The sequence below is a fragment of the Ptiloglossa arizonensis genome, chromosome 5 (assembly GCF_051014685.1).
Source record: "Ptiloglossa arizonensis isolate GNS036 chromosome 5, iyPtiAriz1_principal, whole genome shotgun sequence".
Classification (NCBI taxonomy): domain Eukaryota; kingdom Metazoa; phylum Arthropoda; class Insecta; order Hymenoptera; family Colletidae; genus Ptiloglossa; species Ptiloglossa arizonensis.
The window spans coordinates 11,973,145-12,000,646 of NC_135052.1; the positions used below are offsets into that span (position 1 = coordinate 11,973,145).

The 27,502-nt window shown below is 41.5% G+C and overlaps 1 protein-coding gene across 1 annotated transcript; it reads left to right on the forward strand.

Annotated features, from left to right (window-relative positions):
• Positions 1-27,055, forward strand: LOC143147195 (muscle LIM protein Mlp84B). Its single transcript, XM_076312249.1, has 9 exons — positions 1-160; positions 5,086-5,210; positions 8,389-8,551; positions 13,086-13,212; positions 19,212-19,308; positions 20,414-20,498; positions 23,099-23,395; positions 24,370-24,690; positions 25,623-27,055. Exons 2-9 carry the CDS (start codon positions 5,096-5,098, stop codon positions 25,897-25,899), a joined length of 1,482 nt encoding a protein of 493 aa, XP_076168364.1. The 5' UTR covers positions 1-160; positions 5,086-5,095; the 3' UTR covers positions 25,900-27,055.
• The last annotated feature ends 447 nt before the right edge of the window (positions 27,056-27,502 follow it).

The window sequence follows — 27,502 nt, forward strand, 5'->3', positions numbered from 1 at the left end:
CGTGTGCAAACCCCTGGCTATGACTAGGACGGTCACGACGCGAGAACAGCCATTCGAATCCAGTATTAGTGCGGTGTAGAGTGCTTCTTCGGTGTTTTTAATCCGACGCCTGCCTCCTACCCGAGTTTCCATTCTTCCGTGGCTTCGACCGATATCGGTGGTGAGTACCAGCCAGACACAGTGTGCGATAACGAAGGATTCTGTCGGTTCACGCGACAAGACGACAGCCAGGTCCGATTTTCCATCGGAGACGTTTACCCGATTTATTTATCTGGGTGGTTCCAGGTGATATAAATGGTTAGAAACGAAGAGGTTGGCTACTACTACCGGGTTTAGGGGAACGAAACCATTTGCGAAAAATTAGAACGATTTTTATCGTAGAATTTCATCCCGTTGGACGATCGATAGTAACGTTTACATTTTGTGAACATTTTGACGAACACGTTAACATACTCGTACCTTCGTTTTGGTTTCGTGACGGAAGTCTCGATTAACCGTGGTACGCGATAAATGTTTCTCGATGTAATTCCAAGGTTTCGTTATTTGTGTTGTTTCCCCGACTCGCTGGCGCGGAATCACATGGTACCGATTCGAACAGCTTCAGAAGCTCAGCTTAGCTCAGCTTAAGAACCTGAGAAATCGACCGGACACTTGTCGCGAGAAAATTCGCAATCGGGACCGAAGTTTCGCGAACCGATTTCACATTCGTCTCGAACGTCGACCCGGTGATCGTGGAATTTACGTTTACTTGGACGCTGCCACGGAGGGGGGCTCGAGTTGATGAAATTTCAAACGGACCCAGAGATCCGGTAGACGCGAAGATTGTTGTTACCCTTAGATCGAAAGAATTGACGAAATATTTCGGTTGTAGACTAAAAGCACTCTCGAGGCATTGTCGTCTCTGACAACAAAATCGTTAAATGGCTTTAAAAATAAACCGGTTCGTAAATTGTTAACGAATCGGATTAACTGTCGAGCTTTTCGAAGATTTATGATAAATGATCCCCTTCGACTGGCAGGGGAATGAAAACATTTAAGTATTTCATCGGTTCTGTCGACTACTTTCGGTCGGACGTGGACCCTATCGCGAGAAAACATCTCGGTTGCGTTAAATATTGAAACGAAGCGAACAAGAGGGATGGTGCACACGTTGGAAAGGACACGAGGATGTGCAGGTTTCGAAGGTAGGGGTAATGGCGACCGCGTTGTGGAGAATCTAGCACCTTCCCTAATACGGCCTCGCGGACCGGCTTGCGTCTGCACGGATATAGAATCCTCCGTCTCTCTTGCTACTCCCTCGTGGTATCTCTAGCGTCTCTACTAATACCGTTACTACTATACTTGCAACTATAGACAGTTCCAAAAGTCACGCGACTCGTACTTCAACGTTTCACCGATAACGATGCAACAGCTTCAGCTGCGGGCCACTTATCGGGACACAGGATTTTTCGAGACGCCGTTGCGTTCTTGTTGTTAATGTTTTCTTTTTTTTCAGTTTTTTATCTTTTCGTCAACACCGCAGAACATCACTCCGTTATTTTCTCTTTCTCGGTCGAATCGCGACATTTCTCCGAGTTGATACTCCGATTTGAACTTTAACATTAACACCAACAAAAGGATCGTTTGGCACGTTTTTCGAATCGTTAAAGTTGCTCAATTATTAACGGTGTTTTCGACTGCAATATTCGGTGACAGTTAAAGAAATGGAAAACTAATTATATTCGTAAATCGATTCATCTTTTCCATTTCTGTTTTCGAACATACGAGAGTACGAAATCCGGTAGGAATTGGAATATCTTCACCGTTGGTAGTTTTTAGTGTTAATTTTCGTTTAACGACCCGGAGTACCTTTCGTAATAGGATTACCTGGCGTTTTTAAAACCACCTTGATGTCACTATTTCCGTTTCTGTAACTTTCTTCGACGACGCATTTGAGTCTCACAGAGCACGATCGGAGAGTGAGATTTTTAGAGTCACTCGTAGGTACCATTTTCCCTCGAAAATTTAACTCCTTTTCATTGAGGTACTTTTTTCGGTTCGATTTGGATCAACGACACCGCGTTACTATCTTCTTTATCGAAACTTTAATTTTTCAATAATCTCTCGCAATCTTTCGCGATCGCGTTACGATATTTGCGAAATTCTCTGTTTTCGAAATTCGATGAAATATTGGGTCGTTCGGAAAGTCATTTCGTTTTTTCAAAATGGAGAATATATAATTTAATAAAATGTTTATACACTCTAAGAAAATCGTGTTTCATTTTCACAAGAAAGAAACGAAACGATTTTCCAAACAATCCAATAATTTCCTGAGTGCCTTAAATGATCGAATCGAGGAACTTTCAGAACGATCGCGTAGACATTATTACATTTGTCTTAATTTTTCTTCGTAAAAACGTTTAACGAAACAATCTCGATTTCAAGCTGCCTTTTTAACAATCGTAGGATTGTTTAAACTCGTCGTGTTCCCACCATTTTTGCACTCAATCCCTTTTCAAAGTTTCGCGAAATTATCTCTAATCGTTCATTGAGACAAAATATTACCAAAGGGTACGGCAATTAAAAATTTCATCTCGCGACACTTTCGGAGACAAATTCAACTCTATGGTTTATCGGAATACACGAGTGTTGCTATCATTACCACAAGGCTAATATTAATAGTCACCTCTGTGATAATTATTAATGAGACTTTAAGAATATTATGAACCGATCTCAGGTTTCGTACAAGAATTGATGGAATTTTCGCGATTCCATTATCGTTCTATTATCATTCATGTTTCCGGGATGATCCTCTATTAATGGACAAATTTAAATACAACGAACGATATGGTTATCGCGAAAGGACTACTGATCGAATTTTATTATTCTTTCGATTTGTGAACAGTGTCACTGTTATGATTGTCAGCGATTTCGACGAGCGTGGGTATAATTGAACGTAAATTCGACTCGAGTCTCGATGCTTCGGAGACTCTTAGGAGATGCTTAGGAGAATATTATATATTCTTCCTTCTCGATTGCTGATTCTTTTCTTTCGAGGTGTTTGTGACCGACACGTTCGGGTTCAAACTGGGCACAGAAATAGATTCGTTCACCGGCACTAGGGCGACGTCTGAAATTGTTTACGTTCCTCAAGAACGACGAGTTAGGTAATTGTAAGCCGAGTTGCCGGTGCTGGGATGTTAATCGTTGTTTACATATGGTGGAATATCGAAAAGTTTGCGTTTGTCCTTAAAATATCGAATCAAATCTTATTCGTTGTTTGCATTGTCGTTGAAACTTGCGAATAAAAACTATTGTAAAAACACTTAAATTTTTCTCGTGGATAGATTTATCGTCCCTTGTAATATTAATTTAAGTAAGAAAAAAAGGAAAAAAAAAGTAAATCATCTTGCTCGCGGTCTATAACTCCCTTTATGGACTAACTTACACTCGTTACAATATTAATTTAACTAAAAAGAAACGAACCATTTTGTTCACGGTCAATAACTACTCTCACGAGTCGTTTATCGTTTCAATATCGATTTAACTGAAAAAACAAGACCCATGAGTCATCTTTCTCAAGATCGATGACTTCCTTCAGGGGTTGTTTATCATCACGATTTTAATTTAATTAAAAATATAAGTCATCTCGCATACGGTGGATAACTGCTATCACGGGTTGTTTGTCGTTACGATATGAATTTAACTTAAAAAAAAAGTATAAGTCATCTTGCTTACGGTAAGTAATTCCTTTCGTGAATAGTTTGTTGTTAGAATATTAATTCAATCGCTCACGGTCGATTGAAATCAAAGGTGATGGTATAATTGTTTATATTGTCCGAAGAATCTTTATTCGAATTTCCAAGCTCTCGTTCCAAGAACTCGATGCTTCGAACGATTGAAAGTTTCTTTGAAATCTTCTCGATCTATATATAATTCGAAACGTTCGAGTAATCATCGAAAATGGATGGATGCGATTAGTTTACCGATCAGAGACTGCAGTACCGGGAAAATCGGCGAATATTCAGAAGCAAAAGCTAGGACGCCCCCGGGTTTCCTTTTCCTCATTAATCTTCACGATTCTCTCTCTCTCAACCACGCAGTTCTGCAGGAGCTGACTGCAAAAATAGTTGCGGTTGTCGGTGGCAAGCATGAAACCACAAATTCTTCGAGTTTTAGTCAGCGGACGGTTAAGTAACCGAACTATTCCAGCGGTGGCCTCACGTATTTTCGACGTATCGTTTGTTCTGGCTTCTATATATTCACGAATAATAATTTCGAGATAATAATATTTATTTTTAACCGATATGTACACACACAGTCGGTTCAACGACATCACTCGATCGATGAAAATATCGCATCGAAATCTACAATTAAGAGACAATTCGTTTTTGGGAATGTTTCATCGAATTTCGAAAACTTTAAAGCGTTACGAAATTGTACAGAATCGAAGAAACGAGATTACCAACGAAGAAAAGAAAAACAAATCGAAAGTATAGAATAGATTTTTTTCGTAGAGTCGTTCGTTTTCGAGAAAATCGAGTTTGCGAGTATCCGGGGTACGCGGGTGTCTGCAAGACTAAACGTTGCGCACCCACTTCGCGCAACGACTCGCGTGCCCCGCGAATTTTTAAAATCGTTTTCCGCGCGACGGATCACTCGTACGAAGAAATTTTATTCCACAGTTTCCGTTTAGTTTTTCGGTAACGATCGTTGTAATTCTTTGATTCGTACTTTATTCTTTTGCGTTACTTTATTCGTAACAATCGAAATTCGAGCTATTAACAATATTACAGCGTAATAATACTCAACGAAGAATTGTTTTCGATAAATTTCGAACTTACGTATACGCAACGTTGGTGTATTGGATATTTTATCGATAGAGTCATTTTCATGCTGGATACTTCGATTATCTTGTTCAACGTAATCGATGAATTATGATAGATGATTTTTAAATCTTTCATACATGATACTCTGATTATCTTGTTCAACGTAATCGATGCATTACGATAGATGATCTTTAAATCTTTTCGACGAACGATTGCGTTGCGTAATTCTAAGGGAACGTTTATTCTGTTATTAACGTTCGATTTTCTTCTTTTCCAGTACAAACAAAATGCCTTATAAACCAGTAGAACAACCCAAGTGTCCCAAATGCGGCAAATCTGTGTACGCCGCGGAAGAACGAGTTGCCGGAGGACTCAAATGGCACAAGATGTGCTTCAAGTGTGGTAAGTACTTGGAAAATGTTTTTTTTTTAATACATTGTTTTAAAAGAATGTCACATATTTTCACCTGCTGTTTCGGTACGAAATCACGACGATGTTCTTCGACAATTCCGATGAAAGCTTTTGACACCTAACAACATCTGACGATATCCATGTTCAATATTTTACGATTTACGAACATCGTAAAATTAAGTAATCAAACAGTCAAATACGTAGCTTTAACAAGCATGGTTTATTTCCTTGTTAACATTGTCATCATAAATTTAGTTCCTCTTCGGTACGATAGAATCGGGAACGAATGTTATTTTAACCTAAAATATGTGTCGACATAAAAGAAATTTTTCAATATGTCGTAAATTAAAAGGTAATTAAAGTAAATGATAAAAAGTTGCACGAGGCGATAAAATTTGACAATAAAATGATGGGTTCGAGAATTTTTTACAAATTCAATATACGAGTCAATAATGTAATGAATTTGTACAGTTTTAGTAATAGTAAAATTACGTTTAAATAATATATTCTTATGAAAACATACGCTGATTGTCCAGCACAAAATATTTTTATACGTTAGGTTAAAATAATAATTTCTTTTCGGTCCTCTTCTACCGACAAGGATTGAAGTTTACGAAGAAACATACATATTCGATGATTTAGTTATCGAATACAATAATCGATATATACAACACGTAAAATTAAATTCTTTAGTCTGTTGTGCATATAAATATATTTCGGCGACAAAAATTGTCTCTTCCGGTGTCGAAGAATTATTAACATCATTTTCAGACCTAAAGACAAGTAATACACACAGCTATACGTGAAATTCAATTTTTATATCTGTCACGTCTACAAACGAATCTACGAGTCGAAAAACTGTACACTCGGTTCGAAAGCATGGTTCAAAAACCATATTTCGAATATTCAAAGGAACAATATTTTTTCCCGCTAAACATAAGCAACTGTTTAAGATACCGTTACGTGGCACCATTCTTGATTACAAATTATACATTTTACACGATCTCCAGATCGTTCAAAAAAATGATTAATTTTCGACTTTTACCGATCCTCGACCGATCGATTCGAATATTCTTCGCACGAGGAAAATCGAGTCTTCCGATGCGTCGTTAACGCGATCGATTTCCGCGAGCTGGACGACGTACACCGATATCGGTGTTTCGCGCAATTTTCATCTTATCGGTGTCACCCCCAACGGTATATTTTTCAATCATGGTGTTCGTCGAACGTGCGTACGTGTTTGCGCAACGAATACAGGATCCGAGTGTCCCGTTGCGCGAAACACCATCGGGCCTTTTTAAATTTAGACGGCTCTATAAATAAGTTTTATGCCGGTCCCGGATGGTTTGTCTTGGCCTTAATTAGTTCTGCGTGCTGGCCAGAAATCAATTGGAACCAACCAACGTCGAACGAAAGGTGCAACGACCCGCGCGAACTCGCATCCGTTTAACAAAAATTCCGACATCGCGATCGCGCTCGAAATAGGACAACCTGCCCCCTGCAACCCCCCCTACCATCCTTCACCACACCACCACCCCCTTATCCGTTGAATATTCATTTCGCGCTTTGAGGGATCGTACCGGAATAAGCGACGCGGAAAATTCTAGCGATTATTATCGGTTATTCGGTTACACTTTCCGAATTCTTGTCAGTCTTCGTTGTTCGGAGTCAGCCGTTTGAATAAACGATGACCGCGGTTACTATTCGCAGCGTTGTCGAATCCGTGATACATTTAGGGCGGTTTGGGGGAGAGGAAGGGGGAGGGGGGTGTAATTGAAAAGTTGATCCGCGTTAATCGAGAATAACGAACGAGTCCCCGAGTTAGAATCGATACTTATCGCGAGCGACGCGTTGTTCGTTTTTCGTGTTCGATGCGTGGCTGGAAATTAGTATTTACGCAGCGATGGTCGTTTCGCGTGGCGTTGTTCGTTCGTTGTTCGATTGCAAATTTTTCCCGTGGAGATCGATGTTCGTTTCACGTGTACAAAGTGTACAAGAAGAAAAAAAAAAGAAACGTTACGAACGATTCTTCGAAGCGCTCGCAAGACACGAACTTGTGAACTTTTGAATAGCATTACCCCTATTAGCGATACTAGAAAATAACAAGTACGTCGACGAATTATTGGAATATTCCTACTTTTTGCACCACGGTTTGAATAAATATCGTGGGCGCCCTTAAGTGTGGAAATTGTTTACGTGCCTGGCGCGGTGGTCGTGTTAAATTAGATTCAACTCTGAATGAGGTAGAGATGCACCGGGTACGTAATCTTACTTTGTTGTTCGACCGATTTTTGTTTATTTTTATACTCGTTTAAAGTCTTCGTTGAAAGGGTAGTTGCATTCGGGGTAAAAGTAAACGAAACGATACAAGAGCGCGTAAGAAGCGAGGTGGTACAATTGAGAGCTGGAAAGATGTCATTTAACCAGCGTATGTACTGTGCGGAGCTGAGAAGTTAACATCTGAAAGGAGTCGCGAATCGTATCGGCCCTCGAAGGCCCTGACTGAGCAAAAGTGACTCTACATTGTTCACGTTTTATTTAATTCAGACGATATCTTCTAACTCGTCATGGTATGTACTGTGCGAGGTTGAGAAATTGACCTATGGAAGGAATTTCGAATCCTATCGGATCGGATATTGTAGTCGGCCTTCAAAGGTCCGCAACCAAGTAAAAATAACTCTACACAGTCCATACTTCATTCGATCAAGGTGACATCTTGCAACTCCCCACAGTATGTACTGTGTGGAGTTGAGAAGTTGACATCTGGAAGAGATTGCAAATCGCATTGGTTCGGACGTTGCGATCGTGCTTTGAAGATCTGCGACTGAGTAAAAATTACTCTCCATTGTCCAGATTTCTCTACCACATAACCCAGGAGTCATCTTTCCAACTTCTCATAGTACTTCGACGAAAACTTTATAAAGCACGAAATCGCTAGAGAAACCATAGCAAGTAGAACCCTGGAATTGCCCTTTCGAACAACAGCGACGTCTCGATCGGTCATGGATCGACTCGACAACGATCTTTTTAGCGCGCAGAGAAACAACGTCGCTCGTTTCTTCCTAACGAGAGACACGTTCCTCCCAGGAGGGAACAATTCGCATCGCTCTTCTCGCTGTCGATTCACGAACAGGCTACAGCCAACAAGACGTTGTGTCTATGCTTCTAGGTCTCTGCGGCAAACTGCTCGACTCGACAAACTGCAGCGAGCACGAGGGCCAGCTATTTTGCAAGGTGTGCCACGGTCGCAAGTTCGGTCCTAAAGGATACGGCTTCGGTGGAGGCGCTGGTTGCCTGTCCATGGATCAGGGCGAACACTTGAAGAGTAGCGAGTGAGTGCACCTGCCGTCGTCCAATCTCCTTCCTATTCTAGCCCCCTTGTTCCTCGTTCCCTGAGAACCGAAAAAAACCACAAAAAAAGAAAAAAAAAAAGATAATGAATTCTCTCCGAAGTCGTTTGTAATCACCTCTCCCATGAAAACCATTCGCCCCGTTAACCAAACAAAACAGAAACACGTACCATCGACCGACCAACCGATCGACCGTCGAACCAGCCTAAAGATCCGACAGCATGATCCTCTTCTTGGTACGATAAACCGTATCCGGAAGAATCGAATTGGAAGAAGCGGCAGCCCACTCAGAATCCAAGGACCGAGAGCATGCGTCTGCGTATATGTGTATACGGCATCACGACTGTGCAAACCGCGTTCCACAAACCCCACACCCTCCTCCACTCTATCCTGAGAACGTGACACCCCTCACGACTTTAACCAATTTTTTTTTTTATTTTTCGTTTTGTACATCGTTCGTGGAAATTCTTCTTCTGTAACCCCTACTCCTTACACCTCGACTAGACTGTAACCGTTTGAGCTCGCGTTTACCGCGTGTCAGCATTTTGTTTTCCTACTTTACAACACCACACCCCGTCCCACCCCCCTGTTTATTTTTTGTTCGTTTACGTCTTTTGTGTCTTTACACGTTCCCCTTTTCCGAATCTTCTCACATCAACCCCCGAACCCCCGACACCACTCCGTTGTTCCTCCGTGATCCTCTCTCTCTCGTCGTCCATCGGCACCGACAGCGTTGATGGTGATGATGGTGATGGTGATGATAATGATATATGACGACGACGACGACGACGTATATAATAATTATAATCAACTGTGTTTTTAATCTAGTCGACTATCTTTTGTCACGTTTAACTTCCCGTTCTTTGTTCTTCTTTCTTTTTTTGTCACTCACCTCTGTCTCTTTTCCGTGTGGCGGCCGGACCGGAAGGACGGCTGTTTATATACGTATATTATATATATATATATTTACTCTTTCTCGTTTCTTTTATGCGATTACTACTACATTACGCTAGTTTATAGAATCATTTGTACCATCTGTAATAAGTGCCATTAAAAGACGAAAAAAGGGAATGAAAAAAAACAGAAGAATCTGGTGTTCTTCATTGACAACATCGGCGTGCTTTTTATCCAGTAAAAAAAAAAAAAAGAAACAATAATAATAATAATTACAAAAATATGAGACGCATACGGTCGGACAAAAATGTTCTTGCTATCGGACTGTTTTTCCATAGATTTTCTTTATTATTTTGTTCTACTTTTTTTATTTCGTTTTTTTTCACTTTTCTTTTGATTTTCTCTCTCTTTCTCTCTCTCTCTCTCTCTCTCTCTCTCTCTCTCTCTCTCTTTCTCTCTCTTTCTTTTTCTCTTTCTCTCTCGCCGGAAACGAAATTACTCGTGGTACAGATGAGTATACGGCTCTCCCGAAGCATCGCGAGCCGATTCTCGACTACTCGGTACGCCAAAAACATTTTTGACCCGCTGTACATGCACACAAACACCTGCTTAGATGTACATATATATAGACACGAAAAAGAGAACGTGTACAGAAATTTTCCTTGGCCTGGCGTCGACGGAAAAAGTGGAGGAAACCCGGCGCACGGTTCACGGACCGAACGAAAAAAAGAACAAAAAAAAAAACGAAACAAAACAAAACAGCAAAAAAAAAAAGAAAAAAGAAAAATACACAGAAAACGGTCCGTGAAACACCAACCGTGGGCACCAACCCCCTGTTAACAGTTTTACGTCCCTGAGAAAGAATACCTGCATCCAGCCTCCCCACCAAACCTCAGAACCTTGTTGTAAGAAAGAAACGAAAGAAAGTACCTACACGAAAGTGGAAAAACAAAGAAACCACCCTACTACCCCCGCCAGCCCCGCCGAGTGCGAGCCAACCAGAGGCCCATTGAACAATATATGTTGTCGCTTTATCACGAGCCTGCGCGCAACCTCGTGATAAAGGGTAATACCGAGTAACCAAAAAAAAAAACATGGTGAGCACCAGAGTCAAATTCCGCCTCTCTCTCTCTCTCTCTCTCTCTTTCACTCTATATTCTATTTCACTCTCTTAAAACTCTATCTCTCTATCTCTCTCTCTATCTATCTATCTCTCTGCCTTTTACTCTTTTGCCTCAGTATCCGCGTGATGAACGAGAATACGAGCTTATTTATTTTTGTTTATTTTTTTACCATTCTGTTCACTCTCTATCTCTACGATTTATCGATCCGCACACCTGCACGGCCTCTCGTACCTATTTTTCGGAAACACCTAACCCTGTAACCTTGCTAACACTTTAACCATGTGGGTGCTTTCATAGAACGCGCGCACAAGCTTCGCTTAAAAAACGACACACACACGCACGGCCGTAGAGATAAAATACGTTGAACGAGCTTCAGCAAGACACCTCGATCGGTTTCGAATTTACAACGAAGCCCACCCCTATCACCCCCCGCCCCCCATTTTTGGCTGCGATTCTTTTTTCTATCCCCCTATCGCCAATTTAGACGACTTTCTTTTCTTTCTCGTCTTTCTAGCCACTTCACGTTTCACCCTTTCTGTTTCTCTCACTCACTCACTCACTCACTTTCTCTTTTCTCTCTCTCTCTCTATCTATCTCTATCTCTCTATTTCCTTGTTCCACGTCATTGTCACTCTTCGTTCTCTCTTTCTGTCACTTTCTCTCTCTATCCTCACTTTTACGTTTTTTTTTTCTCTCCATTCCGAGTAAAGCGTATTTATTTATTTATTGTGAACACACGATCCGCTTCTTGGCTCTCCTCTCGGGGCTCGGCGGTAGCCACTTGCGTGGTTGCAAATGGGGAAAAGGGATACTAACCGACTGCTAACATGTGCCTAACACTCTAACCGCGAAGTTGTTATTCTGTGACGGGTTTCTGGTAATCCTTTTGTACCTTGTGTTGTCAGAATCGCGAGCTACGGAGACGGTATCGGGAAGTACGCGATAAAAGTTATTCTCCGCTAACGGAGAAATCGGCCATTTTGTTCACACGATCGTACGAATCTCGTGCGGTCCCGACCCGCCGTTTCCGTTGCTCGATTTCTTCCCTCTTCTTTTTTTTTGCGGTGGTGTTTTTGTACAATTTGCTTCTCCCTGGTGGTTCCCAATCCTCTGGTGTCCAACGACCTCCGATTAACCGACATCTATACGTTAAGAGTCCACGGTGCCGCGAATCGTAACAACCGACTCGTGACTACCAGAGTTACTCCGATCTAGTTCGATTAATTCCATCCAATCCCGCCCGTACGTTCTGTCACGAATATTTGGCTACTGTAACGAAATAAGAAACATTATCTGTTTTATTCGAAGTTTCGTACGAGTCGTTTCGAACGAGACGGTTGAATTCGTCCCGGGATTTACCTGCTCGAGGCAAACGGTCGAAAATGCTCGTATCGTGCGCCAAGAAACTTTTACTTGGAGCACGAAACATCGTCGTTACCGTTTTTTAACCGATCAGAATTTATTTGCACACTTAACGAGGGAAGCAAGATAACGATACCGTTCGAAATGGTCCACGGGTTGTTCGAGAAGATGTCACGATGTGCTTCGAACGATCCGATATTTCAACGAGGAGTTTCACAGGCTGTGCTCTCGGCTCGTGATCACAGTTATCGTATAAGTGGATTCAAATTTGGCCTACCAGCGAGCCAGTGATTCGACGGGGAGATCTTTGTAGAGGTGAAATTGGGACCAAAGTCTACCAGAAAGATACATCGGAAGGATTGATGAAAGCTCGGAGTACGATTCTCTTTCAAAGGAGACAAAATACGTCCCAAAGAAGCAAAAACAACTCAAAAGCGAAGAAACAATGTCCCCCGAGTTTGCCTCGTTCGAAAATCGCTCCTCTGGTAGTTCCGATTCGAATCTCAACGATTTCGATAATTCGGGGAACCCGTTTCCGTACGAATTGTAGAAATAATCGTGACTAACGGCGACCATTTTGCAACAATATCATTATTTTCACTCTTGTTACGAATCGTTTAAATAAATTTCGGCTACCGAGAAACGTTACCATTTGTCGGCACGATGAACACGTGGAACGACGATTTTAACCAAGCTCTTCGTAGTAACGTTTCGACTGTTAGGTGGTCTTCCAGAGAAGAGAAATAATAATAACGCAAGGATTAAAAAAAACAGAAATGAAATTTGTAAGCTCGGAAGAAAACTGAAGAGAAACGAAAAATAACGTCGAGCCGATAGGACGATTAGAAACGTGAGAAAGTAAGAAGAGTTGTTTGTAAGTAACACGAAACGTGAACACACGAGGTGGAAAGACATGGCCAGATGGGGTGTGCGATATTGTTTCGCGATAACGTTTCTTATTTGTCCTTTTTTTCTTCTTTTTTTTGTTTACAGTAGCCCGATATACTTGTAACAGAGCTTGTTGGCAGGAGTAGGTGTGTTGTCCGAGTTGGGGCGGTGGAGAGCATGCCGGTTGGGAACCACCCCTGTATCGAGCGGGATTGAGAATCAGACGATTATAACCGGCCCATTTTTAGGGAACTCGCGCGAGGATCGAACGCGGTGCTGGAACCACGCGCCATCGCTAAGGCGCCCGAAGGAGAGGGATGCCCTCGCTGCGGAGGATACGTCTACGCTGCCGAGCAGATGCTAGCTCGAGGAAGGGTAAGTGTCTCTCTGTGAAAGAAATATATAAGCGAATGAAATGAAAATTAAAAAAAGAAAAAGACCCGGAAAAAAATAGAGAAAAAAATAGAGAAAAAAAAATAGAGAAAAGACCGATGATGATCGTCGACGCGATTCCCAAGCGTCGTCGCCTTGGTGCCGCGAATACTGACCGACTCGCTCTAAAATAATCCCGCGTTACCGATGACAATTCCGCGGTTTGTGTCGCAAGTCGACAAGGGCGTGTTTATTCCTGGCGATGGTGAAAAACGTATTTTCGCCACGAAACTCGATACGCAGGTTGGCCATTGGTGGGGGAGTAGGTTGTAAACAGTCCGACGAGATCCGAAGTTATTAATCGTTGCTACCGATCGGATTCCAAACTCTAAATCACGACCACGCGATTGCTCACGGCTAATCATAATTCGTGTACACTGGACGAACGGGTTGCCTCATCCGTTCGAGCTTCGATCGGTCCCTGGGAGCTTCGATTGGTCAACGATCGAAATAAAGTTAACCGATTCCATGGAGACCGGACGGAGAAAGTGTCGCGAGTTGTGTGCCCGGTTTCGCTTTCGAGTCACTTTTCTTTCGTGGTATTTTAATCTTTCGAGCGATTCGTCACGTTGAAAATGAAATTTAGAGTTTTTTTTACTGCTGGAGTAAGGGCCGAGTAGTGGTTACCGAGTCGATACACTCGACACTCTTGTAACGTGGTGTTTTGTAATCTTTCGAGTATTTTCCGTAGGATTACCTTTGGTCTGTCTCCATTTCTCTAGTTAAAGAACGATTTATTACGTTGAAAAGAAAACCTTACAATTTTGGCAGTTATTACTGGTAGAGTAGCCTAATCTAAGTGACAGTTACCAGCTACCTGGTACATATTAATCATTTTATAACGTGGTATTTTTGGATTTTTCGAGTCTCTTCTTTGGAATCTTTCGATCTGGGTTTAATTTTAATCTCTCCCAATCTTTCGAACGATTTGTTAGGTAGAAAGACTTTGTTAGGTAGAAGTAAAACTTTTTTTGTTAGTTATTACTTATCAGTTACTCGATACACTAAACCCTCTTACTTCGATAAGATTCTCTAGATTCGATAAACTTGGACAATTTTCAATGGGACGAATTTTTCATACTGGTCCTAGGCTTCCCTTAACACGGTTTCGATACAACACGAAACGAATTAACCGTGTTACAGGAGGGTTAAGTGTAACAGGATATGCATCGAGTTTCAAGTATCGTTTTGAGGTATCTAATCAAGATGTCGTTGGTATTAGTAAGATTTATTAATCGTTGGAATAATTCTAACTATTTTTCTCGTCTAATTGTTCATTTTTGAAAATCGATCATTTAATCTTCGATGATGGTGTCATTGTAGAAAACGAATTCAACTCGACCACAACGCAGTAGAAAAATTGATCGAATATTCATTTTTTTCGATACAATTGTCTTGTGAGTGTAATCAACATCAAACTCGATGCAATCGTCGATTATCGATATCGCGACGTCCCTTAAAATGGTTGGACACAATTATTAATTTCAAACATACACTACCACTCGAAAGTATTCTGTTGTTCGTTACGTACACATTTGATAATATAGTATACCGAATCACATGTTGATATTCCTTGTAAGCATACACGCAAACGAAGAGAACGTTCGATTATTATTTTTAAAGACTCGACAATATACAAGTAAGTTCAAAGGCGCGACCAGATTCGTTGGGTAAAAATAAATTTTTTTTCTACCGAACTCGCGATCGCGTAATTGATCACTCGACAACCGATTACAAATTTCGGGTCCACGTTGCAAACAATAAACATCGAAAGAATACATCTAAAATGGGAAAAGCGAATACACTTACCGAGCCTTTGGAAAATGAATAGAATCACGAAAGACATAAAAATAAAAGCAAAGAAATATTCAGTTCGTTGTTACAGTTTCGATGCTGGTCGGAGCACGGTATTGTTTGATTTATTTCTTTTTCAAACGCAACGAGACGCACCGGCTAAATATAATGCGCGATCGAATAATTTCGAGCGGTGTAAATATATCGTTGGTATCGAAAACGCGTCTCGGGCCTAACTGGTTGAATAAATTAGATTCAGTTACAAAATACCGCGAATTCGAAGGTGGCCTCGCGTTATCCAATGCTAAAATTGACCGGACCACCGACTGACACGCTGCCAGAACCAACGGGCCGTGACGTGCCACCGTAATCTTATCGCATGACGAAACGCGCGCAATTTCATAACAATGAGGGAAAAAAACAAGAACGGAGGAGAAACCGGCGGATGAGTCGTCGCGAGTTTCGTAGCTTGTTGCCGTTGGTGCTTGCCCAAAAACTTTTCCTGTCTTCGTCGCGGTTGGCAGACAACCAACTGGCCGGCTGGTCCTCGGCGTACGATGTTGGAAAATAACTTGGAACACGCAGCCCGCCCGCGGATTAAGCCCACGGAGTCTAATTGCCTTTCTCGGGCTACTGCCAATCTGTCGCGGGCATCGATGTGATCGAACACACCGGGTGTCCGTTTTCTCTTGACACGGTGGAATAGAGTCAAGGTGTCCATATCGTCTTGACACGATGAAGTACATACAAGGTGTTCTTTTTCTCATGGTGAAGTGTAGGAAGTATAGGTCGACAAAGTCTAATTGCGATCGAACACACTGGGTATACTTTTTCTCTTGACACGGTGGAGTATGTACAAGGTGTCCGTTATCTCTCAACAGGGTGGAATAGAGTCAAGGTGTCCATGTCGTCTTGAGACGATATAGTATATACAAGGTGACCGTTTTGTCTCGACCACGGTGAAGTATAGGTCGATGAAGTCTAATTGGTCTTTTCGAACCGCTGCCAATCTATCGCGGGGACACACTGGATGTCCGTTTTGTTTTAACACAGTGGACTATATACAAAGTGTGTATATCCGTTATGTCCAAGATGTTATCTCTCAACTTGGTGGAGTATAGTCAGAATGTCCATTTTATCTTGATACGGTGGAATATGCATAAGGTATTCATTTTCTCTCGACATGATGAAGTATGTTACAAGTAACCGACCGTACCAAAGAAATATTCCGAATGAAAGAGTGGAAAAATTAGTTACACAATGTCTCCCGCAGCGTTGAGGTCGAGGAGAATAAAAATAAAAGTGTGCAGCAAAATTAGGAAAATTCTTGTCGCGTTGAGGCTTTAATATTTTTCTATACAGTTTTGCAGTTTGCGAACAAGCTCCTTTTTAGCTTTATTAGAATGTAAATATTAGAGAGTACTATTAAATCTAATGTATAATAGAAACTACTTTTTTTTAGAATTACTTCTAACGTGGCTTCTTAATTACTGTTGTATTAAACATAGATTCAATTTTTGCAATATTTTCTGTGTTCAAATTAACGAAAGATAGCGTAATTTAGTGGATTTTTTTTGTTTACGAGTTTCATTTTAGAATTTAGGTCGAAAAAAATTAATTTATGTTTCTTTTCCATTTACATTTTGTCATACTTCTCTCGTTTAATTACGTAATAAATTTCAAGATGAGAGAGTCCGAGATTTCTATTGTAATCAGGAACCGCTTATCGTAAACATTGCACGTGCGTGCGTTACCGTCAACTCGCCCAGAGTTAACTGACCGATTTTCCACTCGAGCCCCTGTGGCTGCATATTGATGGAGTATTCTACTGTCTGAGCAGTGAGCCAACTTCCACTAGGGGGCAACAACGAGTACAGTTATTTTAGGCGCGAACAATCAGTCGTTTTCTTTGACCGAAATTTGTCTTGCTTCTACTTAGCGAATTATATCTACCAGAACGAAGCAACGCGAAACATCTAGAATCAGCTGCAGTTCCATTTAAAATTGCCATAACCCTCGCAATACAAGCGGTTTAGACGACCGTGAGAAGGACCACGCGTGGGTCCAAATGGACCCACAATTTAACCTTACTTGCACAAATATTTTGAATAAAAATTCTGTCGTTTTATCGTACCTATCTTAATTTCTGAGGAAACTTCTACCAACGGTACAATTAAGCGATACGAAAGTCTCTCTGGGTCCGAAAAGACCCACGCGTGGTACAGCGAGGTTCAAGAAAGATAACCACGGTATAGGATCGAAAAGTGAATGACATTTTTTACTATTTTCGATAAGTTCAACCATTCGATACATTTAACCGCACAATATTGTTCAAACAATCTTTCGAAATTTTATTCTCCGAGGAACAAAATTTGTATTAATATCTCGCAAATTTTCGAAATGTTTACGACACGATTTGACCGTGTAATATTTCTCGATTACACTTATTACACGTTATCCACCGACGAACGAATTATATTCGTACCCCGACGATAAAAGTGTGTAACGAGTTCGAAGATAAATCGCGAAGATGACCTCGCTTTTCGATCCGGCACGCTGATTGTCCCGCTTAAGGATATTAAGTAACCGGCGAATTGTTTGTAAAATCTTATTTATCGCTAAGTTTACGCGAGAGATTCGTGGACGCGGGCCAATTGGAGCCACCCCAAGTGATACTTTTTCGGGTGCACGCGAAATAAATCGGTCACAACTCCCCCACTTGGTGAACCGAACGAGTCGTTTTCAAGTTCAAGCGAGAACGTCAGGGTTTGACGAACCTTGAACGAGCTATCGTGGCACCAAGGATCTCCCCCTCTACTCTCTCTCTCTCTTTCCCCCCTATATCGAATCGTTCGCCTGAGATGATTCGTTTTGTCGTCGGACACACCATGGTTATTCCTGCTTCTTGTGATTAGGCTTACCATAAGCAATGCTACAAGTGCAAAGTCTGTCAACGGTCTCTGGACTCGACGCTTCATTGCGATGGTCCCGATCGTGAAATATATTGTCGAGGTATCTTTTTGCAATCCAAGACGTATCTTTTACTTTTGTCGATTGTGAACCCACTCGTTGTTTTATTTTTTAATTTTGTCCCCCCCACCCTGCCCTTCGTCGTTTTGTTTTCTTTTTTTCGTGTCTCGTAACGGTCCCCGAATTAATCACGGAACGTTGTTTCGTCGCTCACGAATCCCCCCCACCCCCCTCTTCGTTTGTCAAAAGTCTTTTTACACACACTGGCGCAAAGTGTTTTGCAAATTGTCATACAGGATGTTCTCCATAGGGTTATTTATTTACGAAACCGAAGAGAGCGAATTTCTGAAAAAAAAGAAACAAAACCAAAAAAGAGAATAAAGAAATTAGCTTTCACGGTTCTTTCGTGGCCCGAGTAGTTTCTCAATGTGTTATAGAATAGTTCTTGTCGAATACTATGTGCCCACTCTGTTTTCCATTTTTGTATTAAAAAAACTTTTAGTTCTATTACGAGTATTGTACGAATCGCGGTTATTCGTTGATTAGAATCGTTAACCCTCGGTTAATACCAGCGGTTTGAACGACCACGAATGAGACCACGACCTGGGTCCAAGCGGACCCGTAACTTGACCTCGCTTAAGCAAATATTTTCAACAAAGATTCTATTATTTTATCGTACTTTTCTAAATTTCTAAGGAAAGCTCCACTAACGATATAATTGAACGATGTAAATGTCTCTCTGGGTCTAGAAAGACCCACGCGTGGTACACCGAGGGTTAAGGAACGATGTCCGAGAGTGTTATTTTCGCGATTAATTTCAAATAATCGACACTGTCGTTTATCCGCAGTGTAAATGTGCCTGTAAATTTTCTTCACTTCGATTATTTGCACCAATGAAACTGAGATTTAAAGACAAGATTGTACGAAGGAAACGTGATTTTTTCGAGATTTCGTAGGTAGTTTCGCATTAAAAAGAATTGTATCGAAACCGAGGACGATCGCAGAGACACGTTCGATACACGAAACGAGAATGATTTGTAAATTCGAGAACGTTCAGAAGTATTTCGCAACGATTAAACGGGAATAACTGTGCGTGTAATAGAACATAAAATTGGCCCCACGCCCCCTCCCCAAGAACTTTTAGTGACTAACCATTTGTCCCTTTGTGTCCCATGTAGCAATGGCACAAGGAATGTTTTAAATGTGCTGCTTGCTCCAAGAGATTAGATTCCGTCAACTGCTGCGAAGGTCCTGACAAGGACATTTATTGCAAAGGTGAGAACATCGCACGATTATACGAGCAGAAACGTAACGTATCGGACGTGTTCGATGAGAAACGAGAGAATTCACGTGTTAAATTTGCATACCTCGGGAGTCTATCTGCAAAGGTTACCCGCTATGTTCTAAACTTTCACGTTGTTCCATGAGAGAGTTGTTCTTCGGTGGAAGTGTTAGCGCAGTGGTGCATCGGTGTGCAGTTGGTCTTTGAAACGCAAATAGACAGCAAACAGACATCGTGAAACAAGAGACAAAGAAGAGTTTCGCGAGTGTTTCGATAGAACTAAACAAATTTCTGAGTTCTGAGAACCTCTGTTCCCCGAAACGTTATCCAAACCGAGTCTACGAGGATCTTGAGGCGCGTAACTCGAGTTAGGCTACCAGATTCTTTGGAAAAACGTTTTTCGCGTAGCTTCGTTAAGAATTCGAGGATACCGATCGCGTCACGGGTCATTGTTTAGCGATTATGGGTTTTATTCGGTTGGCTAAGTGATTAAAAGGGTCTTCTGGTAATACAGCAACGAAACATTGATTTTCTCATTCTCTTCCACTAGAACCGTAAGAAATTAATCTTGACTAGTATGAACGCTAATCGGGGAGAGGTACTCAGAATTCCAACTTTTTTGGAATTTCCATCATTTTCGAAGAATTCGATCTTTCCGAGACAGTGTTTTCCAAATTTGTTCGAAGGCCCTCTAGAAAACCGAAGAAAAAGATTCGGTTTACAATTCATGAATAAACAATTTTCGCGTCGAGTTTAATCGATTCAAAATCGCTCCGATGGTATTCGTATAATATTCGAGATAGAGGTGTTCGTTAAACGGGATAACTTTAAATAATTGATACTTTACATCAAATGCTCGAACGCTACAATTGTTGTATTAAGTTTCCCTAGAGTCGTCAAATTCCAACGATTCATCGTATCGATCGAAACGGGGCATTGTTCGTATATTTTTGGGTGAAAAATTTTCTTTCGCGCCGCCATTGCTTACCGTTTCGGAAAACACTGTTCGGGAACGATCGTCGAAGAACACGTTTCCGTACGTTACGTTTGCTGAACAATTATGGCAAACCAGATACCTTTAACCGATGTTCTCTACAGTATGCTACGGAAAGAGATTCGGACCGAAGGGTTATGGCTACGGCCAGGGTGGTGGCGCCCTACAAAGCGACTGCTACGCCAATGGGTGGGTTTTCAGAGCCGAGACTGAGACGGGAACACACGAGAGATATCCCGACTCGGCTTCTATACTCTCACTATATATGATGCGCTTGTCTGCTTAACAGCTTGCTATCCGAAGAAATTCGGTCCGCGAGGTATTGGCCACGCTGGGGTTATGTGGATCGGGCTGCAGTGCGATATTGAGGACGAGGGGTACGCGCCCCCCCTACAATTATGCTATTTCAGTTTCGCCACTCTGTGTGTGTGTGCGCGCGCGCGTGAGTGTGTATGTGTACGTCGATTTCTGCCCGTCGTTTCTAAGAAAGTTCTTCCGATTCCCGCCAAATTAGAATCTTCAAATCTGTTACAATGGAACTCTGTTCGAACCACTCGAGAAAATAACGCTTAATTCATTACCTATGATCCTTTGAAGCATCAAAGCTCGTGTGGATACCGAAAAACAATTGCTCTTAAGTATCTGGTAATATTGTGAATCTTGGGAATTTTGAGATTAATTCACGGGTATAAAAATTGTGTTCGGTGAAATAATTTTTTTTTTTTATTTTATAACAACGGTACGTGTAACGTGAATTGTAGAAACGATATGGTGTGTTTATTACCATAAAGATTAATCGTGTTCGAAGATATTATAAATGAGAGATTCTTCGGTATTTTTAAACATTGAAAATCGGGTTAGATTCTGGTTGTACGTATGATTGTTTAATAGCCGTGTTTAACGCAAAATGTGATTTTGTGTATTAGACAATTTTCAGATAATAGTTCAGCTAGAGTTCGGTTAATCGAAGATTCGAAAACATTTTGTTCGTATAAACGGTGGTCGTATAAACGGGGTTCGTACGAACGGAGATTGTATAAACGGGGTTCGTATAAATAGAGTTCGTATAAATGGAGTTCCACTGTAATTAGTAACAAGTCGGTACGTGTACACTACCTCTGAAAAGTTCGAGTACATCTGTTGCAGAGAAAGTTGAGAATTTTTGTATCACATGGAATAAAAGTTTGGGTACATCGGTCGGAGAGAAACTTGCGAATTTTGGCATCACATGAAATTAACAAAAATCGACGACGTTACGTTTCGTTAAATTTATTTTCGAAATTTCCAGCTAATCGAGACTACTAATTTTATTTCATATCTTGTACCGCTGCACTTCGTTTACATTCCGTACCATAAGAATTAAGGACAACATTATTCATTATTGTTCTGCTCTGAAATTTTTGTTAAATGTTAATTTTCTTTTTCGTTATTATATGTAAAATCTTTCCTTTTGTATATTTTTGTGTATTTTTATATATTTTTGTATATTTATGCATATTTTTATACAAGTTTGTATATTTTTGTACCTTTTTGTATATTTTTCTATATTTTTGTATATTTCCGTACAAATGGGTTCTCAAGCTTGTAAATAAACTATTATTGCTATTATCTTCGTTGTACAGCCATCGTGTAATGAAAATTGATTAATTTCTTTCGAAAATGTGGATAACGTACCCAAGCTTCGGTTCGGTGGTGTAGTTAGAACGTTCCTAGACGAAACGATCAAAAAAATCTAGTGATTCTTTGTTTATCGAATTCCCGAGACAAGTCAACGCGATTTTATCCGATTCGTTCGCGTCTATATCTAAGAGGGAAATATTTCAACGAAATGCGCTAAGGGGATTATTTGCATTGAATAACAAAGAAAACATCGATCGAGGCTCCATTTAATACCGAAATTGATAAAAATATCAGGCCCACGAGCGAAAGAGCGAATGAACGAACGTTTGCATGTGTCTTTACGTACGTATACGTGTACATACATACACATGAATCGACGCCTTAACGCTTTGCGCTATTACTCACCTTCACCACTTTCTATCGTCGAGCCACTCGATCGTTTCAGATTGTCGAGTACTATAATAACCACTCGTGTAATATCACGTACGAGACTCGTCTCAAATATTTCCGACGAGAATGTCCTTTTGTGCTCAACGATTCTGCTCGACGAATGGCTAGCACGTGTTTTCGTTTGTAACGACGAGTTGCTCGTAGAAATATACGCTTCTTTCGTAGCAACGAAGATTAACACTATATTTCTGCCACCAATTCAAGTTCGTGGAATAAAAGCATGTACCCGATTTCACACCTATTCCGGAGTTGATTATACCGGCAGGGAAATACACGTGCACCTCGACCGAGTGAATTATTAAATAAATTCGACGCGGGAAAACATACATTATTTATGAACGGAATAATCAACTTCGATTGCAAATCCTTTCGTTACGGGAGGACGTTGCAGAATCAGTGAAATGTTCGTATTTTTCATTAAGGACCCCCTTCTCGCATTTTAATTGCCAATTATTATCGATCCACTTCTCATTTGCATGGGATTCCCTTCTTTTGGAATTTACAAGTACTCGAACACCAGAGTCGCGCGAACGAATTCGCGGTACAGTTTCGCGAGACGTGTCGAAGAATCAAAATATTTATCGTTGAGAGTTAGAAAGCAAGTACGGTTCGTGATCGGGATCGATATTGTCGTTTGCGCGATCGGTGGGATTCGAGTACGTTCGATTCGGATCGAGATCGGAGAAATGACGGTGATATTGGTAAATTTGTGTACGTAGCGATGCTGCTCCTCGTACAACCGTGATCGACACCGCTGTGATCAAGGCACCACCTGGCAAGGGTTGTCCGCGATGCGGAGGCGTCGTGTTTGCCGCTGAACAGGTGCTCGCGAAGGGTCGCGAATGGCACAGGAAGTGCTACAAATGTCACGACTGCACCAAAACTTTGGACTCCATCATCGCCTGCGACGGGCCCGACAAAGACGTTTACTGCAAGACCTGCTATGGAAAGAAATGGGGACCGCACGGATACGGATTCGCATGCGGATCAGGATTCTTACAGACCGATGGTCTAACGTGAGTACTGTTCTTCGTTTAACACTAGATTTACCAAACGGTCGAAATTACTGGTACCAACCGCTTTTACAAAGAAATTTACTTCAAACTCCATTGTTTGAATTTGTATTTTTGTATTCTTTTTCCAATCATCGATATTTCTGAGACGCCTACGAGGAACAACTTAACATATCGGAATCTATCGGTAGTTCTGGTGTTGATAATCGCGTGAATATACCCTGTGGAACGAAAAACAATTTGGAGTTGTGAAAATTATGATAGATAAGAAAAGATAAACGGATAACTTTTCGATCTTCGGGATCCTTCGAACCAAGGCTTACCTTTGATCATTTTCTGATGTTTTTAGTTAAAGAACGATTTTTTTTATTGGAAAAAGAATTCAGGATTTTGTTACTTGTTAGTTTAAGATCTTATCTTTAGTCATCTCCCGATCTCTTCGTATAAAGAACGATTTGTTATATTGAAAAGAGAACTTAGCAGATACTAGTTAGCGGTTACACTCAATTCTCTTATAACACGGTAATCTGCAACTACAGTTCGAATACGATACGGTAGAAAAATTACTTTCTTAGAACACGATTTTCGTATATCTTAATCAATTTGGACAATTCTCGTACAGCACGAGTGTTTCCATTACATTGTCTAGCTATTAACACGGTTTTAATACAACACAGAACGCATTAACTGGTTTATAAGAGGGCCAAGTGTACTAGGTACTACAAAAAGCTTGAAAGACGTCACTTAGTGAGATTAAAAGTTTCAACCAGTCTTTAAAGACCCACGATCGAGCAAAAATTGTTCGATGTTGTCCACCATCCTCATTTAGTGAGGTTAGAAGTTATAATCAGTCTTTAAAGACGTTGTCCACAATCCTCTTACATTCCAACTCCTCGTAATACTACCCCAAGTATCTAGAACCCCTCAACGGTGACGTAGATTCGCGATAAAAGACTCCAAGGTATTGTTTCTTTCAGGGAGGAAGAAATTTCGGCCAGTCGGCCTTTCTACAATCCCGACACGACCTCCATCAAGGCGCCAGCTGGTCAGGGTTGCCCTCGTTGCGGTGGCATGGTGTTTGCCGCGGAACAACAGCTCGCCAAAGGCACCATGTGGCACAAGAAGTGCTTCAACTGTGCCGAGTGTCATCGACCTTTGGACTCTATGCTGGCCTGCGACGGACCCGACAAGGAAATCCACTGCCGATCCTGCTACAGTAAACTCTTCGGACCCAAAGGATTCGGATTCGGACACACCCCAACTCTCGTCTCAACGAACGGAGATCAGGCTCCCTCGTAGTAAGTTATATCTTCGTAACTATGGCGATATCTCCGCAATATTTTGGGACGGGTAGAGCAAATGTGCGAGATTCTTAATTCGTGGAAACTCGACTTGTTATCGCTTCTATCGAAAGTCATTTCGTTTTTTTTTTTTTTGTGAAAATGATACATGATCTTTAGAGCGTACAAACATTTTGTTAAATTATATATTCTCCATTTTGGAAAACGAAATGACTTTCCGAACATGTGTCTCTTCAATGTCGTCCACTGTCCTCGTTTTCCATTTTGAGTAGGAAAATCGTTTTCCATTTGGACATAACGTGTCAGTTTTATCGACGTTACTCTCGTCAAGTGAAATCAAAGGTACCACGTCGTCGTTTATTAAGTTGGAAACTTTCGTTTCTGATTCTTGTAAGTCGAGTCGAGTCGAGTTTTCCCTCGCGTATGTCTTCTAGATGTACGAGAGAAACGTAATTTCTTCGTTCAAGAATTTCAATGGTATAAACGATAAAAAGTCCCTTCGTACCGCATTAACTAACGTTCTTTCCATAAAGTTAACAAAATCAAAGGAATTGTAATCACGTAATCATATCAGGATCCGTTAACTTTGAAATTTTCTCCTTGATTTTTGCTTCATTTTTTCCTCTCAATCTCTTCGTTTCCCGTTAACAAAGATTTTTTACAGTACACACAATCGAGTAAACTCGATGAAAGATTATAAATCACCTTGTTACCTTGGAAACTTTCCCTTTAATTTTCGCGTCCATTCTTTCCCCTCGTTGAGTCCCTTCGGTACTCGCCGACGGAGAATGATAAACTTACCCTAAACGATCAAAATCATTTTGCAGCAACTAGCTTTATGCTCTACGCGAAATTCGTATATCGCGGAAAGATTCGTCGGTGCGTTCTGTTGCGTGTTCTCACCCGTTATCTTGTACGTTTCCTTTCAGCATCGACGCGAAGCCCCAAGTCGGTCAGAAGCGAAACGACGGCCATGGTTGCGCGCGCTGCGGATATCCCGTGTACGCGGCGGAGCAGATGATCTCGAAGAACCGCGTCTGGCACAAGCGTTGCTTCAGCTGCGGCGAGTGCCACCGTTCGTTAGACTCGACGAATCTTAACGACGGTCCGGACGGGGACATCTACTGTCGCGGTTGTTACAATAGAAATTTCGGGCCAAAGGGCGTGGGCTTCGGCATGGGCGCGGGCACCCTAACGATGGCCTAACAATTTTCGAACAAACCTAACGAGATGCTCGAACCAGTCTTATATATATATATAAAAATATAAATATAAATATAAATATAATAATATCGAGATGCATACGCGCGAATCGAACGAAAGCGACCCGTGCAGTACGAGGGTCGTACCCTCGTTCAGCACCGGTCGAATTTTACCAGTTCGCGCGTATAAGTATGTATATGTATAGGCGCCTGACTCCTCGACTAACTCCGACAAGTGACGAAGTATAACGCTGCTCCGGAAACAAAAAAGAAGGAAAAAATGGAAAAAAGGCCAAAAAAAAAAAGAAAGAAATTGAGAAAAAAATTCGTTTCTATTTTCGCCAACGACGAACCACCGATTCGATCGTAACGAAGACTGGTACCGTACACGTTTTATCGTGTCGTTATCGGCCTTTGGGGGTTACCCGTACGATCCCTTCGACGACGTAGCGCACGAACGAACCAACACACCGATCACGATTATCGAACATTATATTGTTATATATGAACGAACACAAACTTTTATTACTTTTGTATGGGTGAGAATATCACGACCCGCGGCGACTGAACGCCGCGCGGCACCGGCGAATGAGACGCGGCTCGGTTTCCGCTCCCGGTGAGACCGACACTCGGGGTTTAGTACCACTGGCAACCGATTGTTATCTACGAACGTTGTTACCGATCGTTTTTGCCGATCGTTGTCGACGAACGTTTTTACCAATCGTTATCGGCGAACGTTTTTACCGATCGTTACCAACGAACGTTTTTACCGATCGTTATCGATGAACGTTGTTACCGATCGCTATCAATGAACGTTTTTACCGATCGTTAACGACGAACGTTGTTACCGATCGTCCAGAACTGCGAACGATTCGATCGATCCGGTCGAGTGGTTACAGTTTTGATGATTCGCAATAAAACTATGAAAGCAGGGTACAGAGAGTGTCGTTTCACCCGGAGATTGGAAACCGCGAACGTCACCCGGCGACGTAAATCACGAGCATGCGAGCAAACATAGTACAAAGGAAAATCCGTATACCTGGACCGCCAATCAGGAGCAACGATGTGTAATAACGACTACTCGGACGAAGAAACAATGAACAGATATACAAGAACGATTATTTTCAATAAATGTATATTTCGAAAAAAAGAAACGAAAATGTGTGTGTGTGTGGGGGAACAGGAGGGGATTGGAGTTTTCTTTTCAGGGAGAGGGTTGGGGGGTGGGAGAGAGAAATTTTTTTTCGTGAAAAGGGAAGCGGCGAAACATCGTCTTCTCGATGGCACGTCACGACATTCCATTGTCATAATCGAAGACGCGTCGAAGGAAAAGTCATCGTCGAACGGAGCCTCTTGGACAGAGCTACTACGCCCGAAGCATTTACTATAAAAATAGTTTATCGAATATCGGAGAGGACACGACGATACGTTCGGTAGGTTTCGATTTGCTCGACGCTAAAAGGAAACCCTTAAACCGGTGGACCATTGGCACACGTTCCCCGGTTGTCCAGTTTCAAAGTTTGTCGAACGCGTTTTGTCAGACACGCAGGTCACGAACGGTACAATTTTTATTCTTAATCTTTAAGTAGCCGCGCGATGATACACCG